The sequence below is a fragment of the Anas acuta genome, chromosome 2, assembly GCF_963932015.1.
Source record: "Anas acuta chromosome 2, bAnaAcu1.1, whole genome shotgun sequence".
Classification (NCBI taxonomy): Eukaryota; Metazoa; Chordata; class Aves; order Anseriformes; family Anatidae; genus Anas; species Anas acuta.
In genome coordinates this window covers 25,219,532-25,241,175 of record NC_088980.1, presented here as the reverse complement: position 1 = coordinate 25,241,175, position 21,644 = coordinate 25,219,532, and the positions used below count along the sequence as shown (strand labels likewise).

The window sequence follows — 21,644 nt, the reverse complement described above, 5'->3', positions numbered from 1 at the left end:
TGGGGGGCTAAAATATGTCCTGGGATAAAATATGTCATGTTTTGCACATTCCCAGAGTACACTTGAAAGAAATGTCAGAATTCAGTCTTTGTAAGTACTGCAAACCTTGTGTACCAAGAAATCCGCCAAAGTACTTCGTGAAATTTTCATTCCTTCCACTTTCTTTTAAGCCTCATAAAATCTCTTGACCAACAGCCAGGAGGGGGATGAGGGATAGCTTCCTAAGTACTAAAAAAGTAGTAGTTTTCTTGGTTACTATTTTGTGATACGAATCCTGTCCCTTTGCATTAGCCATTAGAGGATACAAAAGCACAGTATATAATTCTCATTCAAAGCACATTTCTTGTATTTTTTGTTCTTTCAAAATACAGTTGTCTGTCATCTAGTCTAATAAGAGCCATCTTCCTCATTTTGTGTAGTGTGTATGATCACCTTGACCGCCCAGATATGTAGTGTGTGGGCTTTTCAAAACCTGTGATTACCCCAAAAGTAAGTACAGCCAAGTTTGCAGCTACTTTCTCTTTCTTCCTCTGTTTGTTCAATTTATTGTCAAGGATTTGGTTAAAGAGAAGACTAAGGTAAAACAGACCCTTCCTGTTCACTATGTTTCAGTAGGAAAATGAAGCCTTAAACATTGCAACTCCCATGTAATCCAAATGAATCAATAAAGTAGATTTATTTGGTCACTTGATCTGTGCAGCTCTGAAATTGCCTATTTGCCATAGCTAATAGTTTCCACTTGTTAACATAGCACCCACTCAGCTCTACAGATGCAGTTCACCCTCCCCAACAAGCAAGATAATGGAAATTAATGGCCTGAGTAACAACTGGATAATCATCAAACCAATCGTCATTTGGCTCCCTGATAATGAAATTATCTTCAAGCCTACCAAAGAAATGAGATAAGATCCAGCAAGTGACCTAGATGTCTTCAGTTTTCATGTAGCAATACCTTTAGGTGTCCAACACCAAAAATTGGGAATATGGAACCTATATTTCTAAGGCTTTCATATGAAAACTTCAGGAGGATTAGATAAAAATACTGATCAAAGAGCTGTGTAAAGATAGCCAATACACCTTCAGCCTTGCCTCGGTTTCATAGACGCTTGACTAAACATTGTAAGGAGCCTCATTTCTCAACCTGGGACCAATGGTCACCAGCTTTCTGGCATGTTAGGAAGAACCGAGCAAAGCTTACCATTTTCAGAAATATGGCCTGTCAGAAGATCATGGTGCCAGTTAAACTACTGGTAGATCATTGCAGGCTAATGGTTGGAGAATGTGGTTGGAAAAATAGGAGGGAATTTTCTCTCTTTCTCACAGCTGGGATCTCACTCATGGTATTTCCTCTTCCTGAAGGGGCTGTAACTACTGTGCTGTGGTGCTGGTCTGCATACGACCTGGGGTTATAGAAGTGTGATTGCACAGCTGACTCTTGGTCCAAAGCTTAGTTATAGGGAAAAAAATCATCATGATGAGGGTGGTGAGGCACTGGCACAGGTTGCCCAGAGAAGCTGTGGATGCCTCATCCATGGAGGTGTTCAAGGCCAGGCTGGATGGGGCTCTGAGCAACTTGGTCCAGTGGGAGGTGTCCCTACCCATGAAACTAAAATTTGTAACTAGATGAATTTAAAGATCCCTTCCAAGCCAATTCTATAATTCTACGAAATGGACCAGCAACCTCCTCCTAGGATCCAAATTCCCTAAATGTTCATCAACAGGGGCTGCTATCTTGCCTGTGTCTTCTTGAGTAGCTTCTCCCTTTTTTTTCCTACTCCAGCACTGATGCAAGCAGAGCAGGCTGGTGTCCTCCTGCACTGGGTGGCAAGATTCTCCCCAAGAGGATCTACAAGCCTCTGTGCTAGTTATGAAATCCTAGAGACCTTGGAGTGGGAGGTGGCTACACAGCTATTCAGCATGAGAAAACTTCTCAGCAGTGGTATGGAAGCCATCAAAAAACATGCAGGCCAAGTAAGGAGGTAGAAAGTGAATTTACAGAATCTTCAAGGGTAACACAATCACAGAAAAAGCGATATTGTCATGTCACTCTTCTGTACTTTGTCACAAATCCTCCAAGTCCTGTTTTGCGCTATTAAAATCTTTTCTTCTTCCAAAGGTGTTGTGAAATATGGCTTTGCAGAATTATCAGAGCAGAATAATTAAATGAGTTTTTTTTCCAGTTCATCCTTCAAAAAGCCTTTCTTTCTTACTTTCTCTTCAGACCTCAGCAAATAAATGTTGATCTGCTGCCCCCTCTTGAATCTTCCCCCTTACACCATTTCTGACTAAATTTGACCCTCCTTGTTGGCCATCTCAGGCCACTTGTGCAAATGACTGAGGTGGTAGTGTTGTTACCCTTTTAGGTAAACAGATTATAATCGTAATTAAAGCCCTTTTCAGTTTAATATTACAGCTGAGAAAATCAGGACAAGGCCAAAAGAAGTGCCATTACCAAATGGGATATTGTGCTGGTCCTTAGATGAGCTTCAGGTCTAATCCCAAGATGTCCATGGTATTACTATAATAGCTGAAGCAGGAGGAATATTTTAGCACATGATGAGCTATGCTACATTAACAAAGAAATAGAGAACAATATTCTAGTTTTAAAAATAGACTGGGATTTCATACATAGCTATTATAAGCAACAAAGGATGAAGAATTAATATAATCATGGAAATGTACTGGGCTTTAACAGTGTCCCTATGATTAATCACTAAATATGGAGGTTCTGAACCTTAAATGTATGAAGCACATTATATTATCTTAACTTCAAGCAAGGATATTGCTTGACATGAGAAAAAAAGATAAACTGTAGAGAAACATGAATTGGGGCAGCACCTAAAACCTGCTTGAAAACTTCAGCAAATGAAACAAAATTTGGGGTGTTTGATCCACGTAATAACCATTCTCATGTTAGCTCCAGTGATCCCAATAGCTATCACTATATTTTCTAAAAATCAAGATGTTTGTTGCAGTAAGAATCATCTCAGGAAATCCTCAGGAATACCTTGAAACATCTACAGTGAAGAATCATCTAAAATACCTATGCATAAAACAGCTTAAAATTTTAGAATTTATTTTTCCTCCCTCTCTATACAAATAACAAAGAAACAAACAAACACATTTAAAACTTACACTTTTTAAAGTGTACTTTAAAAATAATTTCCTGACCTACTTCACTGCATGGTCCTATCAAGTGGCTGTGGGGGTAGCACAAGTTAGGTGGCAATAAACAGCCAGAAGAAGACAAAGGAAAGACAGATACCAAAGCCAGAATGTGGTAGAGTTGTGACATGAGTATGTGCTAAGAACCAGGCTGGTTTCTGATTTCTTCTTCTGTGTTCATGGTAGCACAGATCCAGTGCAGCTATGCCCTGCTTAAGGCTGCTTTGGGCTTCCCAGCCTCCTTCAGCTGCAAGGAGGCTGCCCATGGCAGCAGAAGCAGGAATAGGTGTAAGTGTGCCATACTTTTTGCACAGGAGTCTCAAACTCAAGGCACTTGAGTGTGCCGTTTTGCACACCTGAGTTTACCTGTCATGTCACCCCTGAGCCTGGATCTCTGGTGATGGGGAAGAGCTGTGGCGAAGGTGGTCCACCCTTCTGTCCAGAGTCTGACAGGGTCCATCTCCTGGGGCTCCCATTTCTGTGAATCTTTCTGCCACCACGCTGTTTTTGCCCTGCCTATATGTCAGCACTTTTTCCCCTGTACCTGCCTTTTCATTTCAATGTGCTCATTATCCTTCATCCAATATTGATGCTAACCCAAGCGTGAGTAGTGCCCATTCGTATTGTTAGAGTAGAGAAAAGCTACTTCTGAGTCAGGAACTTTATACTAGCATTGTTAAAATCTAGCCTGTTGAAATTGTTGTCACTGGAAAAGACTCCTCTGAAAAAGGAAGAAAAAAGAGGTACTGGATTTTAAGTAGCATGTTGGCCATTCCTGTGGTTAGAGCTGGCTCAAAGAAGACTAGAAATACCAAGACTATATAAGATTTTGTGTGGGAAATAATTCTTACTCATTTACTTGCATGTAGAATCATATGGCATAGTCATCACTGTTGACAGAGGGAAAAAATAATGAGTTAAATATTTTACAGATTTTTTATTTTTTTATTTTTAATTAGATGGTATGGGAGCAAGAAGTATTTTAAATAGCTTCTTCAATATATTGTTACAAATGTTCACAAAATCTCACCAGGCTAAAATTTACCTGCAGCTACAGCTGTAATCCAACATAGTGCTGCAAGCACTTCCAGCATTAAGAGCAGGAAAAGTAGATGTATCGCAGGTTAATTTCAGCTGATATTGATTTGGCTTATGCTTTCTAAATCACAATATTGTGTTCATCTCTGTGCCATTTATAGTAAGTGGTCTGTGTTTTAAAAATGTCAACTGGTTGTAGGGCAAAGTCCTCCCTTTACCTTTGTACTCTTTAGTACATCCCTGTAGGTGCAGCAGAAGTATCAAGGCTAGCAAGAAGAATAGAGGCACCTGCAAGACTGGCTTTACACCACATTACAGAATGCTTTACACTATAGTGTGTAATTGTATGGATACACATATTTATGCATATGTGTCTGCTCATTGGGCAGCTGACCAAGGCCCACTGTTTATATGCCCATGAATTTTTTGGCAGATTTTAACCTATATACACTGCAGGAAATAGTATACAGAAGATGGAGACAATTCCAGGTGTTTTCCACAGACCTAGCTGTCCAATTTTTGTTTCAGTTGAGTTGTCTGTCATTGCAGATCAAATACGAATATATGTCTGACAGCATAATTATGTATTATTTCTGTGTTATTTGCCTGTCCCATTACCTCTGGCACACCAGAATGGTTCTGGCAAGGCTCAGACAGTAACAAGACTACTTCTGTTCAGAGGCAAATCCTCTGAACCCTCTTTTCCATCATTTTGTGTTTATGTAATCTCAGTGACACATGACTGCAGCACTCCCACTGGTAGGAGATTACATCCAGCCATATTGGATTGCAGTGGAAGTGACACACCTTTATTACATTTTGAGATTGTTTATTTCTTTAAATGAGGATGGTTGTCTCATATTTTAATTCTCTCTGCAAATGGGTGACATTCCAGACCATTTCAAGATGAAAAAAGCTGTTACAGTTCTGTGGCAGAAACAAATGTTATACAAGTGATTGTGTTGCTCACTACATGTAAAGTAGACTAAGCATCCAAGTCGGTGTGCCTTTTTCCCATTAAATTTCTGGGGTTTGGACATGTAGGTTACTGCCTACATTGTTTGCTCGGGTAGAAAACACATCACTCTTAATTTTTGAGATGCCTCAAGAGTAAGGATATGGTAGACAGAGCCCTTTCTTACTGTGACAGAAAGTGACCTATAGACATGTTTCTCACCTGTGGTCCACACACTCTGAGCAGTCCCTACAACATTAGTAGGCACAGTGTCTTCACAAAAGCCATGTTTCTCTAATGCGGAAGTTCTGTTTTTTTATAAAAGTGCAAAGGAAGCGTTAATGCAAAGAGTTCTACTCATCTGAATTCACACAACTGCTATGCAGTATGATAAGGTGACCCATGGATAGTTTTCCTAGAAAGGAGAGATGGATGCTGATATATTAAAGAAAAAGAATAGCAGAAAGTTGCTGAACATGTTTCCTCCAAGCCTGTGGAGTCCTGGCCATGCTCTATTTCTCCAGTACTTTGTGTGGCTGAAGCAGTCATTTTTGATGTTGGAGGGTTACTCTGCCATGTATCTGCCCACAGTCCAGCTGAGCTAGCTGCACTGGGTAGTGTGAAAACCCACTATTTGCCTACAGGTATTTATTATAACAAATAAAGACTAATGCTGGTTTTGTTTTTGCTCTTTAATTCCCAGAAGGGTCAGCTACAACGTGTCTCTCCAGGAAGACTCCACAATGAAAAAAACAACCCACGGTTGCTTCTTACTGATTATCCTTCTTATTGTAAGTACGAAAAAAATGAACTGCTTTTGACACCTGCCAAATTTAAACCTGTGGCAATGTTCAGAAAAATAAGGAATACTGGATTATATTTGTTAGAATACAGGAGAAGGAATGTGTTCCTTTGCTGATAAATTTTGAAGTAAGGTTTATAAAGTTTCTAACCAAGATACCTCATAAAAGCTTGAAATTGAAACTACTGTTCCTTGGTGAAACAGAACTGCAAGTCTGAAGAAGGTAATGCATGTGATTTTTCATTTTCTTATTTTACAGACTACAACATATCAGTGACTTGGAAACTTAAGTGTTTGAAAACTTCTTTAACATTGTTGTGTGAGACTTTACTGACTTAATTGTGAATTTTTACTGTTTATGGTTACTCTGCTCTTAGGAAAGCAATAGAAATGGCAAATTACAGTGTAAAGTTTAGTTATTTGGTTCAAACACTACTTTCATCTGTTTAATCTCAATATTTCTGTTACTCCAATATATACAATGTGGTCATGTAGTTATTGTTCTAAATATGTAGCAAATTTGATTTTACTTGACTAAATACCTCTCGTGTAAGTGGAATGGTTTCTCCAACTTCTGCTTGTGAAACCTCAAATGGTTCACAATTATTATAAAATCAAAGACATTTCAGGTAGTCAGAAATGAGGACACTACTCAGATCCTGAACTAGAGAGCAGTTGATACATGTCTGAATGATGTTACTGGGAATAAGCATCTCTCTGCATGAGTGTTGTTTGAGTTAGTTGGATGCCTGATGTCACTTTTTTCCCCTGTTGTTTGTTTCTGTGTTCCTGAAGAAAGCTTTGAGTCTTATTCTTCTTGATTGTGTTTTGTTGGCAAGCTCCTCATGCCCCTCTGCTTCTCAACTTCTCTTCCAGCAGCTGAATGTGAAACATTTTTGTGTGTCTCCCCATCAGCTCACACGCTTTCTGGGCATAAATTGTAGAAATGGGGCTATAGACACACTGGGGAGCAGTAGGGACTGCTCTACCTAATTTATTTATTGGATTGTGTCCCTCCTTCTCTTTCAGACTAGTATAACTTCCCCACAGTGCTGTTCACGACTTGTATTTATGTGAAAAAAATGTAGGTTAGGGAAACAGAGAACAGTAAGAGAACAATGGAATAAAACAGATAAATGAGATCATGGAGAAACCAGGACAACAGCAAATAACACCTCACATTAGTAAAATACTAAATTCATAGTTCAGGATTAGGACCTTCAACCAAAGAAGAACTAGAGAGCAGGAGGAAGAACAGAGGAGAGTTAACGTATTTCTGTTAACTTGGTCTCAAAAGTAACTAACACAAAATTAGTTATGATCTGAAGAATCATCCTTGTGATTGGCAAAAATCTTCTCCCTTGATGTGTATCAGAGTAGTCTGTTTTTTGTGGCATTTTGTGGCTGTTACACATAGCCCTGCAAGGGATGCACGTAGCAATGCTCTGGCTGGGACATCATGCATGTTCAGAGATCTCTCTAAGCCAGAGAGCCCAACAGACATCAGCTTCCTTCTGTATGTGAATAGTCCTGGCTGGTCTGCATAGCATAACAGGAGCCTTGGCAAAGAACTGCAATTCTTCCTATAACACAGTGAAGCCAACTGAAGGAACAATTCCAGGTTATTTTTCTTCCTCAGACAAGTGACAGGACTGTAAATATTCTGATAAAAAGAATTGTCAACAGATCTTACTGAGCGAGGTGTTCTGACCTACAGCATGAATTTATAGGTCAGCCCTGAAGGATTGGGCTGATCCTTCCCCTGTTATCCACAAACTTTTAAATCTCTTACCCATGGTATCACACATGTAGTATTGGTTCTGTGCTCCTTAATGCAGTGTTCTGAGGCTAGGGCTTCTTTAAGAAACTCTGCGGTGAGATCTGCATCCCCTTCCTTTTAGACATTTTTGCTCCAGAGGGCCAGTCTGAATAACTTAAGCACAAATTTATTTACATTTTCACTGTTCCCAGCTCAATATTCCATCCTTTCCCACTGCAGTGGCCATACTGTGATCTAGTTAGACACCTCTTAGATCAATTTATCTTCTGGTAAGGGATAAACTACAGTCGTAGAAGGAGACCATGAGCAAACTGTTTTCTTGATAGCACTTGTCAGAACAGTGCTGTTAAATCAAATATGAAAAATATTTGGCAGCAGCCATCTTTCCAAAAAGTTTCTTCATCTGTAGCTTGTAGAAGGCATTCAATTTTTACTTTTTTTTTTTTTTTTTTTTTTTTTTTTGTGGTCTGTAATAAGAAAAAGGTGTCTCTTTTTCTCTCCCAAAAAGACTGCTCCTGCTCTCCTGCTCTTTTGGATCTTCTAATCACATTTTGGTTCCCAGAACCATGAGCCATGGGAGGTCCATGTTAGCCACTGCCTGAGGTTGAGGAAGATGTAGCAATCAAAGTGATTTGTGACATGGGTGATCACCCCCTTCCTCTACCCACCCCACAAACCATTCTCCAGATCTTTCTATTTTGTTGGCACTGATGGTTTACTGTTGTCCTATTGTCTGTGTCCTGCACTCCCAGCACACTGATGAATGCAAATTCTTCCAAAGTAACACAGCCTAATGTGGTCCTAGCTTTCCCTCTGGGCTGCAAACTCTCTGATTATGCTGTTTGTTCTGGTGTAAGTTCCAGTCCTGTATCTCTCCTTGCATGTTTTGTCCTAGACCCTAGTTACAAGGTGTCCATAGGTTCTCCTTCCCATAGTCTCCAGCATTTAGACCAGTCCTCAGGTGGTTTTGGTACCTTTTGATAGAAACCATCTCTCTTACATACGTAATTTTTACACAGAATGGGTAGAACTTTATTCTTCTATGAAGAGGTCAATAATAATTGTCCTTTGCCAAACAAACAAACAAAAATAAATAAAACATTGGTTGCTCCAAAACTCACTTGTTAAAAATGAAGATTTTTTAATTTTCTCTCTGATAGCTTCTTTTGCTTTTGGATGTACAGTAATGACAATGCTTCCACCATCACCAGATATTGCTCTGTAATTCAAAGTGAATTCTATTGGAAATTTTAACTGTTCTTCTCAGGGAATATTACTTAGCTCACTTTATTCCTGATACTATTTTTTCAGTAATTATTGAGAGCCACAAAATGTGACTGAGATATGTTTCATCAAACCCCTGTATGCTGGAGGAATTAGTTCATCTCCTAGGTGCACATTCCTCTCCAAGAGAAAGACAGAACATCGGCACGGTGTATCCAGGGGCATCAAACTACAGAGAATGAGAAAGAGGAGAAAACAAGCCTGGGTCTTTTTCCTGTGTGACTGATCAATTTTGCAGGACATTGAGAAAAGGGAATTGCATTTTCTACCTCATTTTGTCAAGTAAGAATTCTCACCTAGTGAGAATTCCATCTCTACACATGGTAGTTTGGTCTTGCCCTGTAAATGAGGATGGATGCAGTAGTTTTTCTCACATATTGCAATTTTGTTGTCCTGAGCCAACCACAAAGTGGTCAGTAAGGACCAAATGAATGCTGTAGCTTAAGACCACTCCATTATTCAATTAAATCAATTTGACCAAGATTGTATTTTAAAATAAAATCATTTTGAGTAAAAAAAAAAATTGTACAGCTTCATGAAGTCCAAACCTGTTAAATTGTTACCAAGCCTCAGTCACTAAACTATACACAGGCTAGTGCATTGTGTCAGATCCTAAAAGGCTTGTGAATAATTTCAATTCATAAAACACAGAACATTAATTACATGAAAGCCTAAATGTAATTTTAGGTAACTGCAAAAACTGGCTTATTTCGGAGCACGGCTTTAGTAGGTTGGAGTCTCCAGAAGCCAATTAGTAAAACATTTGCCACAGTGAGTGAGCTCATGGTGCATGTGTCTGACCCCTCACAGCTACCAGTGCAATATATTCAGCAGTGAGGTGGCATGTCCATGTCCTTCCCTGAGCTCCTGCTGCTGTCCAGGTTTCACCACAGGTCTCTAAAAGCCGTGTCTGTGCAGATACTGTACACATAAGACTCTTCCTGCTTAAATACTCTTCCAGCATCTGGTCCAGAACAGGTGCTACCCTTCAGAGGGCAGGAGAGGTGCTGAAGAAGTGCATATTTTCCTATGTTGCTATGGCTTGCTTTCAAGCTGTAAGAAAGTGGACTTGCAAATTCCAGAGCTCTTCTCATGCAAGGACGATTTGGGAAAGTACTTTGCTGATGATATAAAATTGATGAGAATTATTTTGAGAATTTCAGACACAGGCTGCACACAGTTTTCCAGGAGGGAGAGGACTGCCCTGCTCTGTTCTGTTCACCTGAGGTTCTGGGGTGAGCTGGACCTTTTTGTCTCTCTCTTTGTTTTTTTTCTTAATAAAATAAGAATGCAGCTGGTTGCCCTAAAGAGGTCTCTTGAAAGAAAACAATTAGAGCTGAAGACAAAATCTGTGAAGCATTCTGCAGCCTGCCTTTAAGCCCACAGTTTGCATCAGGCTGTCTTGAGAGTAAAGCTTCCTTGTGTGAGCAGTACTGACTGCAGCAATGGAAAAAAACTGTCAGAGAGTCAGGGAGCTGCTTTTCATTAAAAGTGCCTTGTCTTCATCTACTGTGGATGATAATCTCTTGCTTGTTTACATGGCTGCCAAAATCGGCAATATAAATTGTATGGGATCTAACTATATGTTTCCATCTTGCTTCAACAGCAACTGAGGAGGAAAAAAATGTAAAATTCAGAGGTTAAGAAAAACACGTCATGTTGAGGTATTTCCTCAAAGAAATTGTCTGCTGTTTCTAGGCACATTTATAATGAATAAGAAATCATTACTATGTTTACTCAGTACCTTCTGCTAATGACCTTCCTAAGGTATCACAGTGGTTTTCTTCTCTGTCCTGACACTCGTAGCTGTGAAAAGTGTTTCAAACACAATCAAGGTACAATGGGGGCTCTGCAACTAGGCTGAGTCACGCTGAGCTCTCACTTAGAGATGTGATATATTGAAGGACAGGGGTTTAGTGACCCACAAAGTGGTGACTAAACATAGCAGTTTTAAGAAAAATGTGCCAAGTATATTGTTGAGCTATCAAAATCAATAACAAACAGTTGTAGCACCCACAATCTGTAATATATTTTGACTGAGCTCAACAGTAAATGTTGCAAAATTGCTGCATTTAATGGAAGGGGGGGGGGGGGGGGAAGAGAAAGGAAAGCTGCAAATACCTTTTCTGTCATGTCATATATAGTCAACAGTTCAAGCTCCTTGATGGTGGAAGAAAAATATTTGTGGATTGAAAAAAAAAAAAAGTTAATTTTATGCTTGCTTTATCTGGATTTTCTTTTGCAGAAATGGACGTAATCTAGTATATGTTAATAGCAGGTGTCTGTCTTATAGAAATGGGGCACTATTTGGTATTTTCTGCATAGTTTAAAATTATTCCAAATTGCTTTTTTTCTACCAATTCTACGTATAAAGAGACCTTCAGCATTGCTAGCAGCCTGTTGTTTCTCTTTGTCATGATAATTCACTTTCTTATAACAGTCACTTGTCAGGTGGTGGCTTGGTGGTCGTATGTATGACGTCATTTACTTGGACTTCTAGGAGTGACATCATATGTACGGCTGCTAAACTGCTGCATGGGACATCACTTAAACAGTTTTCATCTGAAGAAATCACACCAATCATTTTCAGGCTCTGAACACCACATCCTGATTATTAAGTTGTGAGTTACTTATTTCTCTTTAATAAAGAATATTTATAAATGAGTGAGGCATTCTTTTATTGTATCAACACAATTTACACTTCCATCTGAAGTAACCAGTGGATGGATGGGAAAGGTTTTTAACTTGCAGTAATGAAGGCTGAATATTCAAAATTTGTCTATACTATAGGTACTAAGAAGGTGGAAATGATTTGATCTTGGATTTTAATGGTAAAAATACATGTTTTAATACTTAATTCCCAATGTAACTATATATAATCAAAAAAAGTAATGTCAGATATGATATATATACACCGAGTCTCATGGGATATTTCCAGTCTCTCCCATTAGCATGCTATAGTTTTCCCCATATGTAGCCATGCCCAGGCTTCTTCTATCTCTGATAAGAGAATATTGACCCAGATATTTTTTTCTGCCCCACTTGCCCTTTCCTCACCCTTAAGGTAAGAAGTGCCGGAAGAATAAAACAAATCAGGACTGTACTAACATCTTTGTCTGACTGAGCCCCAGGAAGGATCCTGGCTGGACCATCAGCCCACTGAGCTGAGTGAGAAGACTACCCCTGGCTTCAGGGAGGTCAGGCATTAGGCCCCAAGCACCAGAGTGGTGGTAGACACGCAATTCTCTTGTGCATGGTAGAAAACACTAATATCGCAAACAGAAGTGTGATTGCTCACCCTCCAGCAAGCCAGCAGATTTATTTTGTGTTAGTCAACTGAAATGGTCATATTGTTTTAAGGTAGAATTAAATATTGTTCAAACTTCCACAGCCAGCTTTTCAAGTCCAGGCAAACAGAAATGAGGGATAACAATCAAGTGGAAGAGTACATTTGGAGGGCATATCACAGATGAACAATACAAGTAAAATACATATAACCCTGTACTTTGATTTCACACACCACACACAAGCTATACAATTATATCAAAGTTTTCTGGAAATACGTGCACAACTAACTTTGAAAATCGTATTCTTTGTGTATGATAATAAGGAAAAAAAATGAGATAATTTAAAAGACAGCTCTAATCTAACAGTAATATTTCATTCTTTACCTAAGTTGCTTTAGATTTACTGCAGGCCATTAAGTGATTCCCCCGATGAAGTAATTTCCATTGAGTTTTAGTGGCATATTCTCATCTATCTTTTTAATCTGTCTGAGTGATTTCCTGACCCAAATGTAAGCAATAGGAGTTTTGCTGGCAATTTAACATGGGCCACGATTGCTTTGCTCAGAGGTAGAAGGATGGTTACATGGTTGAGCATTTTAAATAATTTTGGCATTCTCCAAAAGTTTTATCCTATCCACCACCACAGGAACTCTCTGCCTCAAAATATTAAAGTATTCTCATTAATCTATACCCAGACTTCTTCAGGAATTGAATTAGTCCCTTACATACAGCAAGTTATGAAACTGACTTTGAAGAGTAAGGTGTCTTCATTCTGTATTGTGTTTCACCCCACCAAATTATCACCCCTCATTACGAACTATGTCACCTTCACCAGTTAAAAGATACAAATATAACATTCCTTTTCTGATGACATTTTACGTTTGATTCAAATTGATATGGTTCTGTACTGTGCAATCGTCTGGGAAAAATCTTCTGTCCTTCTGAAAATGGTGGGTAAAAAAAGATCCAAAACAAGTTAAAAGGAGGGAAAGGTGTTCCAAAGCACTTTGAAAGTACTTATAATTTCTATCTGTGGCTGAAGTTTGCCAGTTATTTCATAGTTATGTTGTTCTTTATTCTGTACAGATAAAACAAGAGAAACTGCAACAGTATTTATGATCAGCAACCCCAGTCTTTCTGGTCACTTTGTCAGTGTGAATTGATCTTGTTTGGTCCAGCAGACCTGAAGAACAGATCATCTCCTTCCTAGAAGGAAACAAAAATCAAATAAAAATATTGCTTCAGGGGAAAGAAAATTGGCAGTGTTTTCCAAGCATAATCATATGGTTATGCTTTCAAAACAGGGGTGCCTTCCCAGACTAAACCCCAATAGCAGAGGAATCATCAAGAACAGAGACAGTGACATGAGAGTCCCTCTAGCTTTCTTTGACTATAGCATTATTCATTACAGCGTTGCTCAAGTACAAACTGTTTGGAACTGAGGCAATATTCAAAATAAGAATGCAAAAAATAATAATAAATAAATAAGCATGGAGTATCTATGAATCACTTCAGGGAAGCACTGAAGCCTGTGGTGATACGTGGTCACAAAGGCAGACCTGAGGAAGAGTATCATCTGTTCTTTCCTGCAGTGCTTGCTGGATCTGGGACATTGCCTGGTTGTTTTTTCAAACAAAACTCCTGGACACCTGCTAGCCTCTTTAATCTTTCCATAAATGAGGGTTACCAGATATGTTTGGCTTTGCTTCTGTATTTTCTGTTCTGGCTTTCTAGATTCTTCATATTTTCACTTGAATGGCCAGATGAAATGTTTCAAGTGGCTTCACTGTTTAAATTTATCTGTACATGCATATATACACACACATAAGTACACATTAAATTGCTATAAAATTGTATCTACCAGGAAATATCTTCCTTCCTTTTCCCCCACTTTTATTTCAAGTTCCTATTTGAGAACAATGAGATAAGCTACCATCAGTGTCTTCCAGTCTTCACATAGTAGCTGTATACAGGTCAAAATTAAAATAACATTATCAAAAGAGATTGGATTAAACTAAGAAAAAAGCAATTGATTAGATAAAAGAGCCTAAAAATATTAAACTGAGATGGTTTGGCACAAAAATATCTGTATAAAGTAATGACTTTCTTTTTTTTTTTCACCTAAATCAAACATACTGTGTTTTGCTATGTATTTTACAAAGGTGTTTTAGCTGTGCTAATGGAAAATAAATTAATGTATTAATGAGATAAAATTGCTTTGTATGTGCAATAAAAGAAGGGAAGCAACAATTTAAGAAGTAGGGTGATGATTGAACTTTAAAAACCTGTTGTTTTTTTTTTTGTTTGAACTGTAAATGCCTACTTAAAGATCTCTGTTACAGCATTTGGCGTTAATATGAATCTCACAGACTCAAATGTATATGGAGGGTGATCGATATAGTCTGAAGCATGCTCCTAAAGTCCTCAACACACCTGTTCATATGGAGAAAATATCATTAAAAACATTTAGTTACATTACTTGCATGGCTTGTGTAGGGAATTGCAGGATTTGAATAAGAAATATTCGCAAGAACTCCAAGCCTGCATGCTTACAGGAGTTTTAAGCTTTGAGGCAGGCTGTAAACGACTCTGTATCTATTTGCAGTGACTTAAGTATAGCTTTGCAGTAAAAAAGTAAAGGGTCATACAGGGGAAGTGCCACAGAAGCATTGATCTTGCTTGGGAAAGCAGAGGAACTAATCCTTTCCTATCACCTTCATGCAGAGAAGTGTCCTTATACAGGATTAAGGCAGAAGAGCATTAACGAGAGCTCCACGGTCTCATTTCCAACCTGGCTCACAGACCTGGTCTGTGCAACAGAGGGACAGATGGAGAAAAGATAACTGACCTCTCTACCTGAGATCTTTGCCTTAGAGGTCCTTCTCTATGCCCTCCAGGCAGCTCAGAGTGGAAACATCCAGAAGAGGCCACTTGAACAAAGAGGACTATCATTCAGGCTCTCAAATTTAGGAACACTTTGATTAGGTGCTTAATTAAGAACTGAGCTCAGGCTGTGAGGGTTAAACTCTGCCCTGACCTTAACAGCTGAAGGAGCTCAAAGCAAATGACAGAAAATATGAAAAGAAAAAAAAAAAATCAGCTAGTTTCTAGACTGTGGCACTGAGGTATTTTTGTCTGAGTAGTCTAGAGAGAAATCAGCACCAGTGAGAGGAAATACATGGGTGTAACTTTGGGCAGATTCATGCAAAGATTTTTTGCAGATCACTAAGCTAAATGAAAAGATTTTAAAGACTTTATCAAGAATTTAGTGGTCCTCCCTTTTGCCAGGAAAAAGGGCTTGGTTAAAATCCTGAGTTTACAATGAGGTGAACTTAGTTAAAATTCAACATTTACTTTGCAAGCATTAGAAGGTCTAACATAATACTAAACACATGTGTAAATATGTCTTTGAAGAATGCATAATAGAGATTTCTGATCCTATTTTTTTTTATTGTATTCTACTGGTTTATTCACTGTACTAACTGTTTTTCCTTTCTGTACAGAGAATGGTTCCAAGTCTTACTGCTACTGTAAATTATACTGATCCTACATTAGAGCCTGTAGTAACTGAAAATTCAGTCATACGACAGAAGATAATAGATTCACAGTTCAAATGCTATGAGAGGATGAACAGAGCGCCTCCATATAGGAAAAAAGGTAAAAAAGATTTTAAATTTCTGTTTGTATATTGCCATGTTTGCTTTTATCAATATAAAGGAGCCTTTTGCTCTGTATATTAACCCATAGTTTTCATCGTGGTTCAGTTGCCTTCCAGCACTCAGCTGTCAACTCCACACTAACTTTCCATCCTCTTAGATGCTAAGAAAGAAAAAAGGTTAGAATGAGCCCAGGGAATGAACACCTTTTCCTTCCTTCCCATGCAGACGATACCTCCATTGTGTAGGTGAAGCGCATCTCTGTCTCAGTGTTTTGCTGATTGAATTTCTGTGTTCCTGCTCAGGGAGTACCACTCTTCAGAACGGTCGGTGCAGTACCTTCTAGCACACTTAACGTGAAGGCCTGGCTGTGAACAACGATCTCTTAAATAATAATGATATAAATTTCAGTTTGTTTGCTTCGTTCACTGTTTCACTTTTCCATCAGTTGTGTACTGACTGATAGCTGCCATGCTCTGTACTAGCACAGATGTTCCAAGTCTTCCATATTCAACAGTAACATGATGCACTTATTAAGGTCAAGAAAAAGGAAAGTGACAAATAGTGGTGATATGATGGCATGCCATGAAAAAAGAAGCATTTCAGGCTAGGACTGAGGGTTCTCTTCTGATCACCTATTATCATAGAAATAAAGATATGAGGAGGACAGAGAAAAAATACTGGAGGCATTGTGGCAATGGAGGCAAGTAAAGAACAGAGAAGCTGAGGGCACTGTTTAAAAAGAAGATATTATAAGAAAAAAAATAATCACATAATAAATAGGATAATGTATGTTTTTTTTTAATGCAAGACCAAAGACACTTCTACAACCCTTTACTGCAAAGATTTTATTGATCTCTGTAAGACTCAAAGAATGATTAGCTATTAAGATACTCAGCTCTTGATGCAGAAATGCTTTGGAATGAAAATAGAAATTTCTATTGCTTCAAATGGGTTTTTATTTGGGCTGATAAAAGAAACAACAAGCAAACATGAAAAAAGAAAACAACCCTGCCAGTATTTAAACAGGGTTATGAGATAGAAACTGTCATGTTTCAGATATAAGCAAGCCTTTTCCTGCTGGGCTTGAGGTGGGCGTACCTGCTGTCTGCACAGATTACTCTTTTACTCTCCAGGTCTATAAATACATAATTATAATATATAATTTATATATTATATAAAAATATATAAATATATAATTTATATAATAGTTTATATATTTCTATATAATGTCATAAATGTATATGTTTATATATAATTTATATATTTATATAAGTATATTGTTTTTGTACGCAAAATATAAAATTTTGTATCGGTAATTCCACTCTACTCCTGTTTTGTTTGTTTGCTTTTTGCTTTATTTTGTTTTTGTTGTTGTTGATTTTTTAATTTTATTTTGCCCCTCACTCACACGATCAGTTGCAAAGGACTGGAGCATCTGTCCAACATGAAGAAAATCTTGCTATATATGACTTCTATGTGTTTTTCTCTGGCACAGAGTAGGAGGTCAGCAATAGCAGAGCAGCACCTATCTGAGACAGCCCAGCAGCTCCTGCACTCCTTTGACTGGCAGCTGGATTTAAGTGATGCCACTGGGGACTGTTGTGATTATAGGAACATGCACTTAATTCATATATAACTCAGAGTGAAGATAATAGGTGAATAGGGAATGATGTCAACACTACTGAAGTTGTGTTTTCACTGTTGACTTGCCTCTATGAGTCATGACTGAGTTACAGGGCCCTCAGCCCTCCAACATCTATATCTCATAAAGGGTTGGAGGTGAATAAGGCTGTAAATTTGAAAGGGAGCACAATATGAGATGGGTAATTCCCTTAATGCAAAGGGCAACTGTAGGGGTGTCTCCTGAGAAGAAAAGCCCAATATATGAGTTGAAAGCATACACTGCGTATGCGTTTTCATCACAAGCAGTTGTGGAGTCTCATACTGAAATGTCCAGGAAAGCCCAGGATCTGGCACAACTTTAGAAAGCCAGCCCAGACATGGCTAACTTTTCTGTCACGTCTGCAGTCCCCAATGTAGCTAATCTGTAGACCTACACAAATGTAGTTTAAATGCTTCTTAATCCTGGGGTTCAAAGTTGGTGGCAATGAACTGCCAGGAGCTGCATAGTATCCCATCCCCAGAAGCCCGGGAGATGGTGTAATACAGGTGAGCTGTGGCAGCATTGCTGTGGCCTTGTGTCAGCAAAGCCAACGTCACGAATCATGTGCACACATTTATCTTGCCCAATTCAAAGTAGAATTGATTACCTTAAACAACAGTGAAGTAATGAAATGTGCAGCTCAGGCACACAGAATTGCCTAACCATCCCTCTGGGTCAGCACAGCATTCCCATGCTCACTGTTCATCCAAAAACACAATAGTTTCAGCCAGTGACTCAACAACATGATGTTCAACTCTACCTTTCCTGGTTTATGACTTAGACCATTTAATTTCCTGCACAAGTTCAAAAGCACATATATGTTATGTGTTTTTAATCCATATATTTGTGTGTGCCTACTTATGGATGGATGCATGCATATATATATATATATATCATATACATGTATATCCTGTTTCTGACCTTGAAAGAGAGATTCCACACTGTATAGATCAACGTCAGTGATTTTTTGTCTTTATAAGGCAAGCCAAAGGATTGAAAAGTAAAGCTTGAAATCCATACCAACCCCCTCCTGCACTGTCTTTCAGAAACAAGCTCAAGTTTCAAACATTTTCTACCCTTCTTTTTCTTTGATGTTATAAAATGAGTCCTAAAAGTCTTTCAAGTTTATCTCAAAGACAGAGAAGAACGTGGGAGTGCCTGAAAGATAACAAATTGTTGATACAATGGTTTATTAATGAGGTGAACAAGTAGTGTTTAGCACATCTAACTTGACAATGGCAAAATATCTGTGCATAAAATCTTAGCTAATGTAGAAGTTCTCATAAAAATATGCTTTTTGCCATGCATCTAATCTGGAAAGAATTAATTTGGAATGATTTATGTTTTCCATTTTTAATCCACAGCTATTTTGACTGAAAACAGTAATTACCTCACTGTCAGTGTCTTCTCACTGTATTTCCATACCTTTTCTGCAACACAAACTGATTTTAAATATAAAATAACCACTTTTTTGTTGTTGTTGGTGGTGGTTTTGTTTGTTTGTTTTAACACATTACTTGAATAAATCCACAACAAGTGAGGAAATCATATTACTGCAAGCAGTCTCATAGGGCAATTTCTGTGGACCACGTAACATTTACATAATGGGAATCAAGAGTGAGCAGTGTTCTGCCTCCCTAATTTGGCAGGAAAGACTTTTTTTCTCACCCACTTTGCCTTTTCTGGGTCAATTCTTCTAGGGGACACAGCCCCAACAACGCTACTTTTACAGAAGGGAATTTACAGGTATCTGTCTGTTGCAAATGTTGAGAATCAGTAACAGGAATATGTAGTTGAGATCCTATGCTCAAAGTTCTGTTCAACTGGCTTTAGCAAAAACAAGAACACTTTAGCACCTAAATGCCATTCAAAGCATAGCAATAGCAAGTTTTTTTTCTGCAAAAACTCTCTATTGTCTGCAGATGGCAATATTCCTTGGGAGGCTAGAACAGAATGGGATAAGGAACAAATCTGTTGAATTGACTACTGAATTCCTTTAAATGTCCAGGTCTGTTCTGCAACCGAACCTGGGATGGTTGGCTGTGCTGGGATGACACACCTGCTGGCAGAATCACTGCTCAGAACTGTCCAGATTACTTTCCAGACTTTGACCCAACTGGTACAGTATTTCTTTTTATTATCTTATCTTTCAGAGGAACATTCATGCCATTGAGTGGAAGCATGTTTCCAGTGGCATTTTTGCATCATTGTGAAATTCCAAGGAGTTTGACTGAAATGAAAATACATTAGATCTTTGGGTTGCCTAATTTATATAGTTTTATTTTACAATATTTTATATGCATTTCTATGTATGTAATTTTGACTGCTGTACACATGGAACCCATTTTGTTAAAATATGAAAGTATTAACTACTTATTTATGATCTTAAAACATTTTTAACACCTCTGATTTTTTCTAATAAATAGAAGATGCTGAAAGTACGTACTCATAGGCATGAAACATCTATCAGAATCTTTTTTTATTGTAAAATATCATTTTATAAAAGAAGATAAGCAGAAGTGATGTTCTTTCACTCTCAAAGTTTCAGTTGTTCATTGAATTCTTCATACAAATACTAGCAGCCGTGTAGACTAAAAAAAGAAGTAAATCAAGAATCTTTAAAAAGACAAATGAAAGGGAAAAAAAAAAAAAAAAAAAAAAAAAAACAAGACAAATATTGCTGAACAGATATGAGGAAATTTAAGATGGAAGTAAAACTCCAGGGAGGGTATTGCTTGAAGAAAAACACAGTTGTGTGTTCCATTCTCAGGATATATTGCTTATAGGCAGTGGTTGATGCCACGATGTCCTCAATCATCTGTAAACACAGCACACCAACTGCAGTTAAAAATATGAAACTAAACATTTTCAACAAGGTTGAAACAAAATTTATGTGCTGAATTGGAAAATAAAGAACGTACTATTGCATAGCTGTAAATTACCAAATACCATTAGCTAAAACTATTTTTGTTGAGATTACCTATTTAGAAACAGAGGAGTTTCCAGGTAGGATCAGTAGGTACGTGTATCTCACTAAATCCTATTTGCAATAACAAACAGACTTATTGATATTCCTGGTCTTTCTAAATTAAGCTATCCACAGTTAGAAAATTCACCCTGCAAGTGGGAAACTTCCAATATCAGCCCCAGATTGAGAGGATTCAAACCTGCATCCTAATTTGAAAGAAGGAACCTCCCTATTTCCAGTGGACAACTGCTTCAACAATTAGGCAATTTGTATTAAAGGTACCAGAAGAGCATTGTAAAAGAACTGACCAAACTTGGTTCAGTTCTCAAAAAGTGCCAACATTCAGAGAGCTCAAGGCTCTGGATTCTGAGGTTACACATGCTTTTTCCTACATTCAGGGCAGGGGTGCCTCTCAGATGGAGTCAGTACTTTCTGTTTCAGCCCCCTTTTTGTTTATGATACCCTCCACAAGTGGCTACTAGCTTTGATAAACAACAATTTACTACAAGTTTTCTGCTTTCCCTTCTTCCATGTTTTCCTTAGGAAAAAAAAAAAAAAAAAAAAAAAAAACAAACAGCACTGGTTTATGTACACTCCATATGTTCCTGCAAAAGCAGGTGGTGGACAGCTCTGTAATCACAGAAGTCTCCTCACCACTCCCAGGTCCTCATCCCACCATAAGAGGGAGTGATTATGGAGCCACTCACCAGCTGGTGCCCAAGCCACTTATTCACGGCTTTTCCGGTTGCCCACTTGTCTCCAGCAACTTGTTCCAAACTAATCACTCCATTCCCACAGCACTCTTCAAAGTAACACTTAAGCCATCCATGGAGAAGCACCTCTCTCAATCATTAATGTTTATTTATGTTGAAATCTGTGACTTGTTGGCCTGATTGCAAATGGCTCCTCAGTGTATAAATGTGTGATGCAGTCTTGCCCATGACAACAGGTACATACTGTGTTTTTTCCTTCTGCTGTGCTTTAAAGTTTGCAGATTTTTTCTTTATTTTATTTTTTAAGTGTTCCTGTTATCTGTATGGAGC

The 21,644-nt window shown here is 38.2% G+C and overlaps 1 protein-coding gene and 1 long non-coding RNA gene across 4 annotated transcripts in view; one reads left to right on the top strand and one right to left on the bottom strand.

Moving 5' to 3' along the window:
• Positions 1–21,644, top strand: part of CALCR (calcitonin receptor) — a 170,429-nt gene that overhangs the window by 87,813 nt on the left and 60,972 nt on the right. For 2 of the 3 annotated variants that reach the window (XM_068673963.1, XM_068673966.1), the window contains exons 2-4: positions 5,862–5,949; positions 15,815–15,968; positions 19,642–19,752. In XM_068673963.1, the coding sequence (XP_068530064.1) occupies positions 5,902–5,949; positions 15,815–15,968; positions 19,642–19,752 (313 nt within the window). In that variant the 5' untranslated portion in view covers positions 5,862–5,901. The remainder of the gene's footprint in view (positions 1–5,861; positions 5,950–15,814; positions 15,969–19,641; positions 19,753–21,644) is intronic. The other variant, XM_068673964.1, reaches the window with a different exon arrangement.
• Positions 12,310–15,804, bottom strand: LOC137852333 (uncharacterized). The gene is made up of 2 exons (XR_011093771.1): positions 15,160–15,804; positions 12,310–13,517 (listed from the first exon to the last, which is right to left on the bottom strand). It is a non-coding gene; the product is annotated as an uncharacterized lncRNA (long non-coding RNA).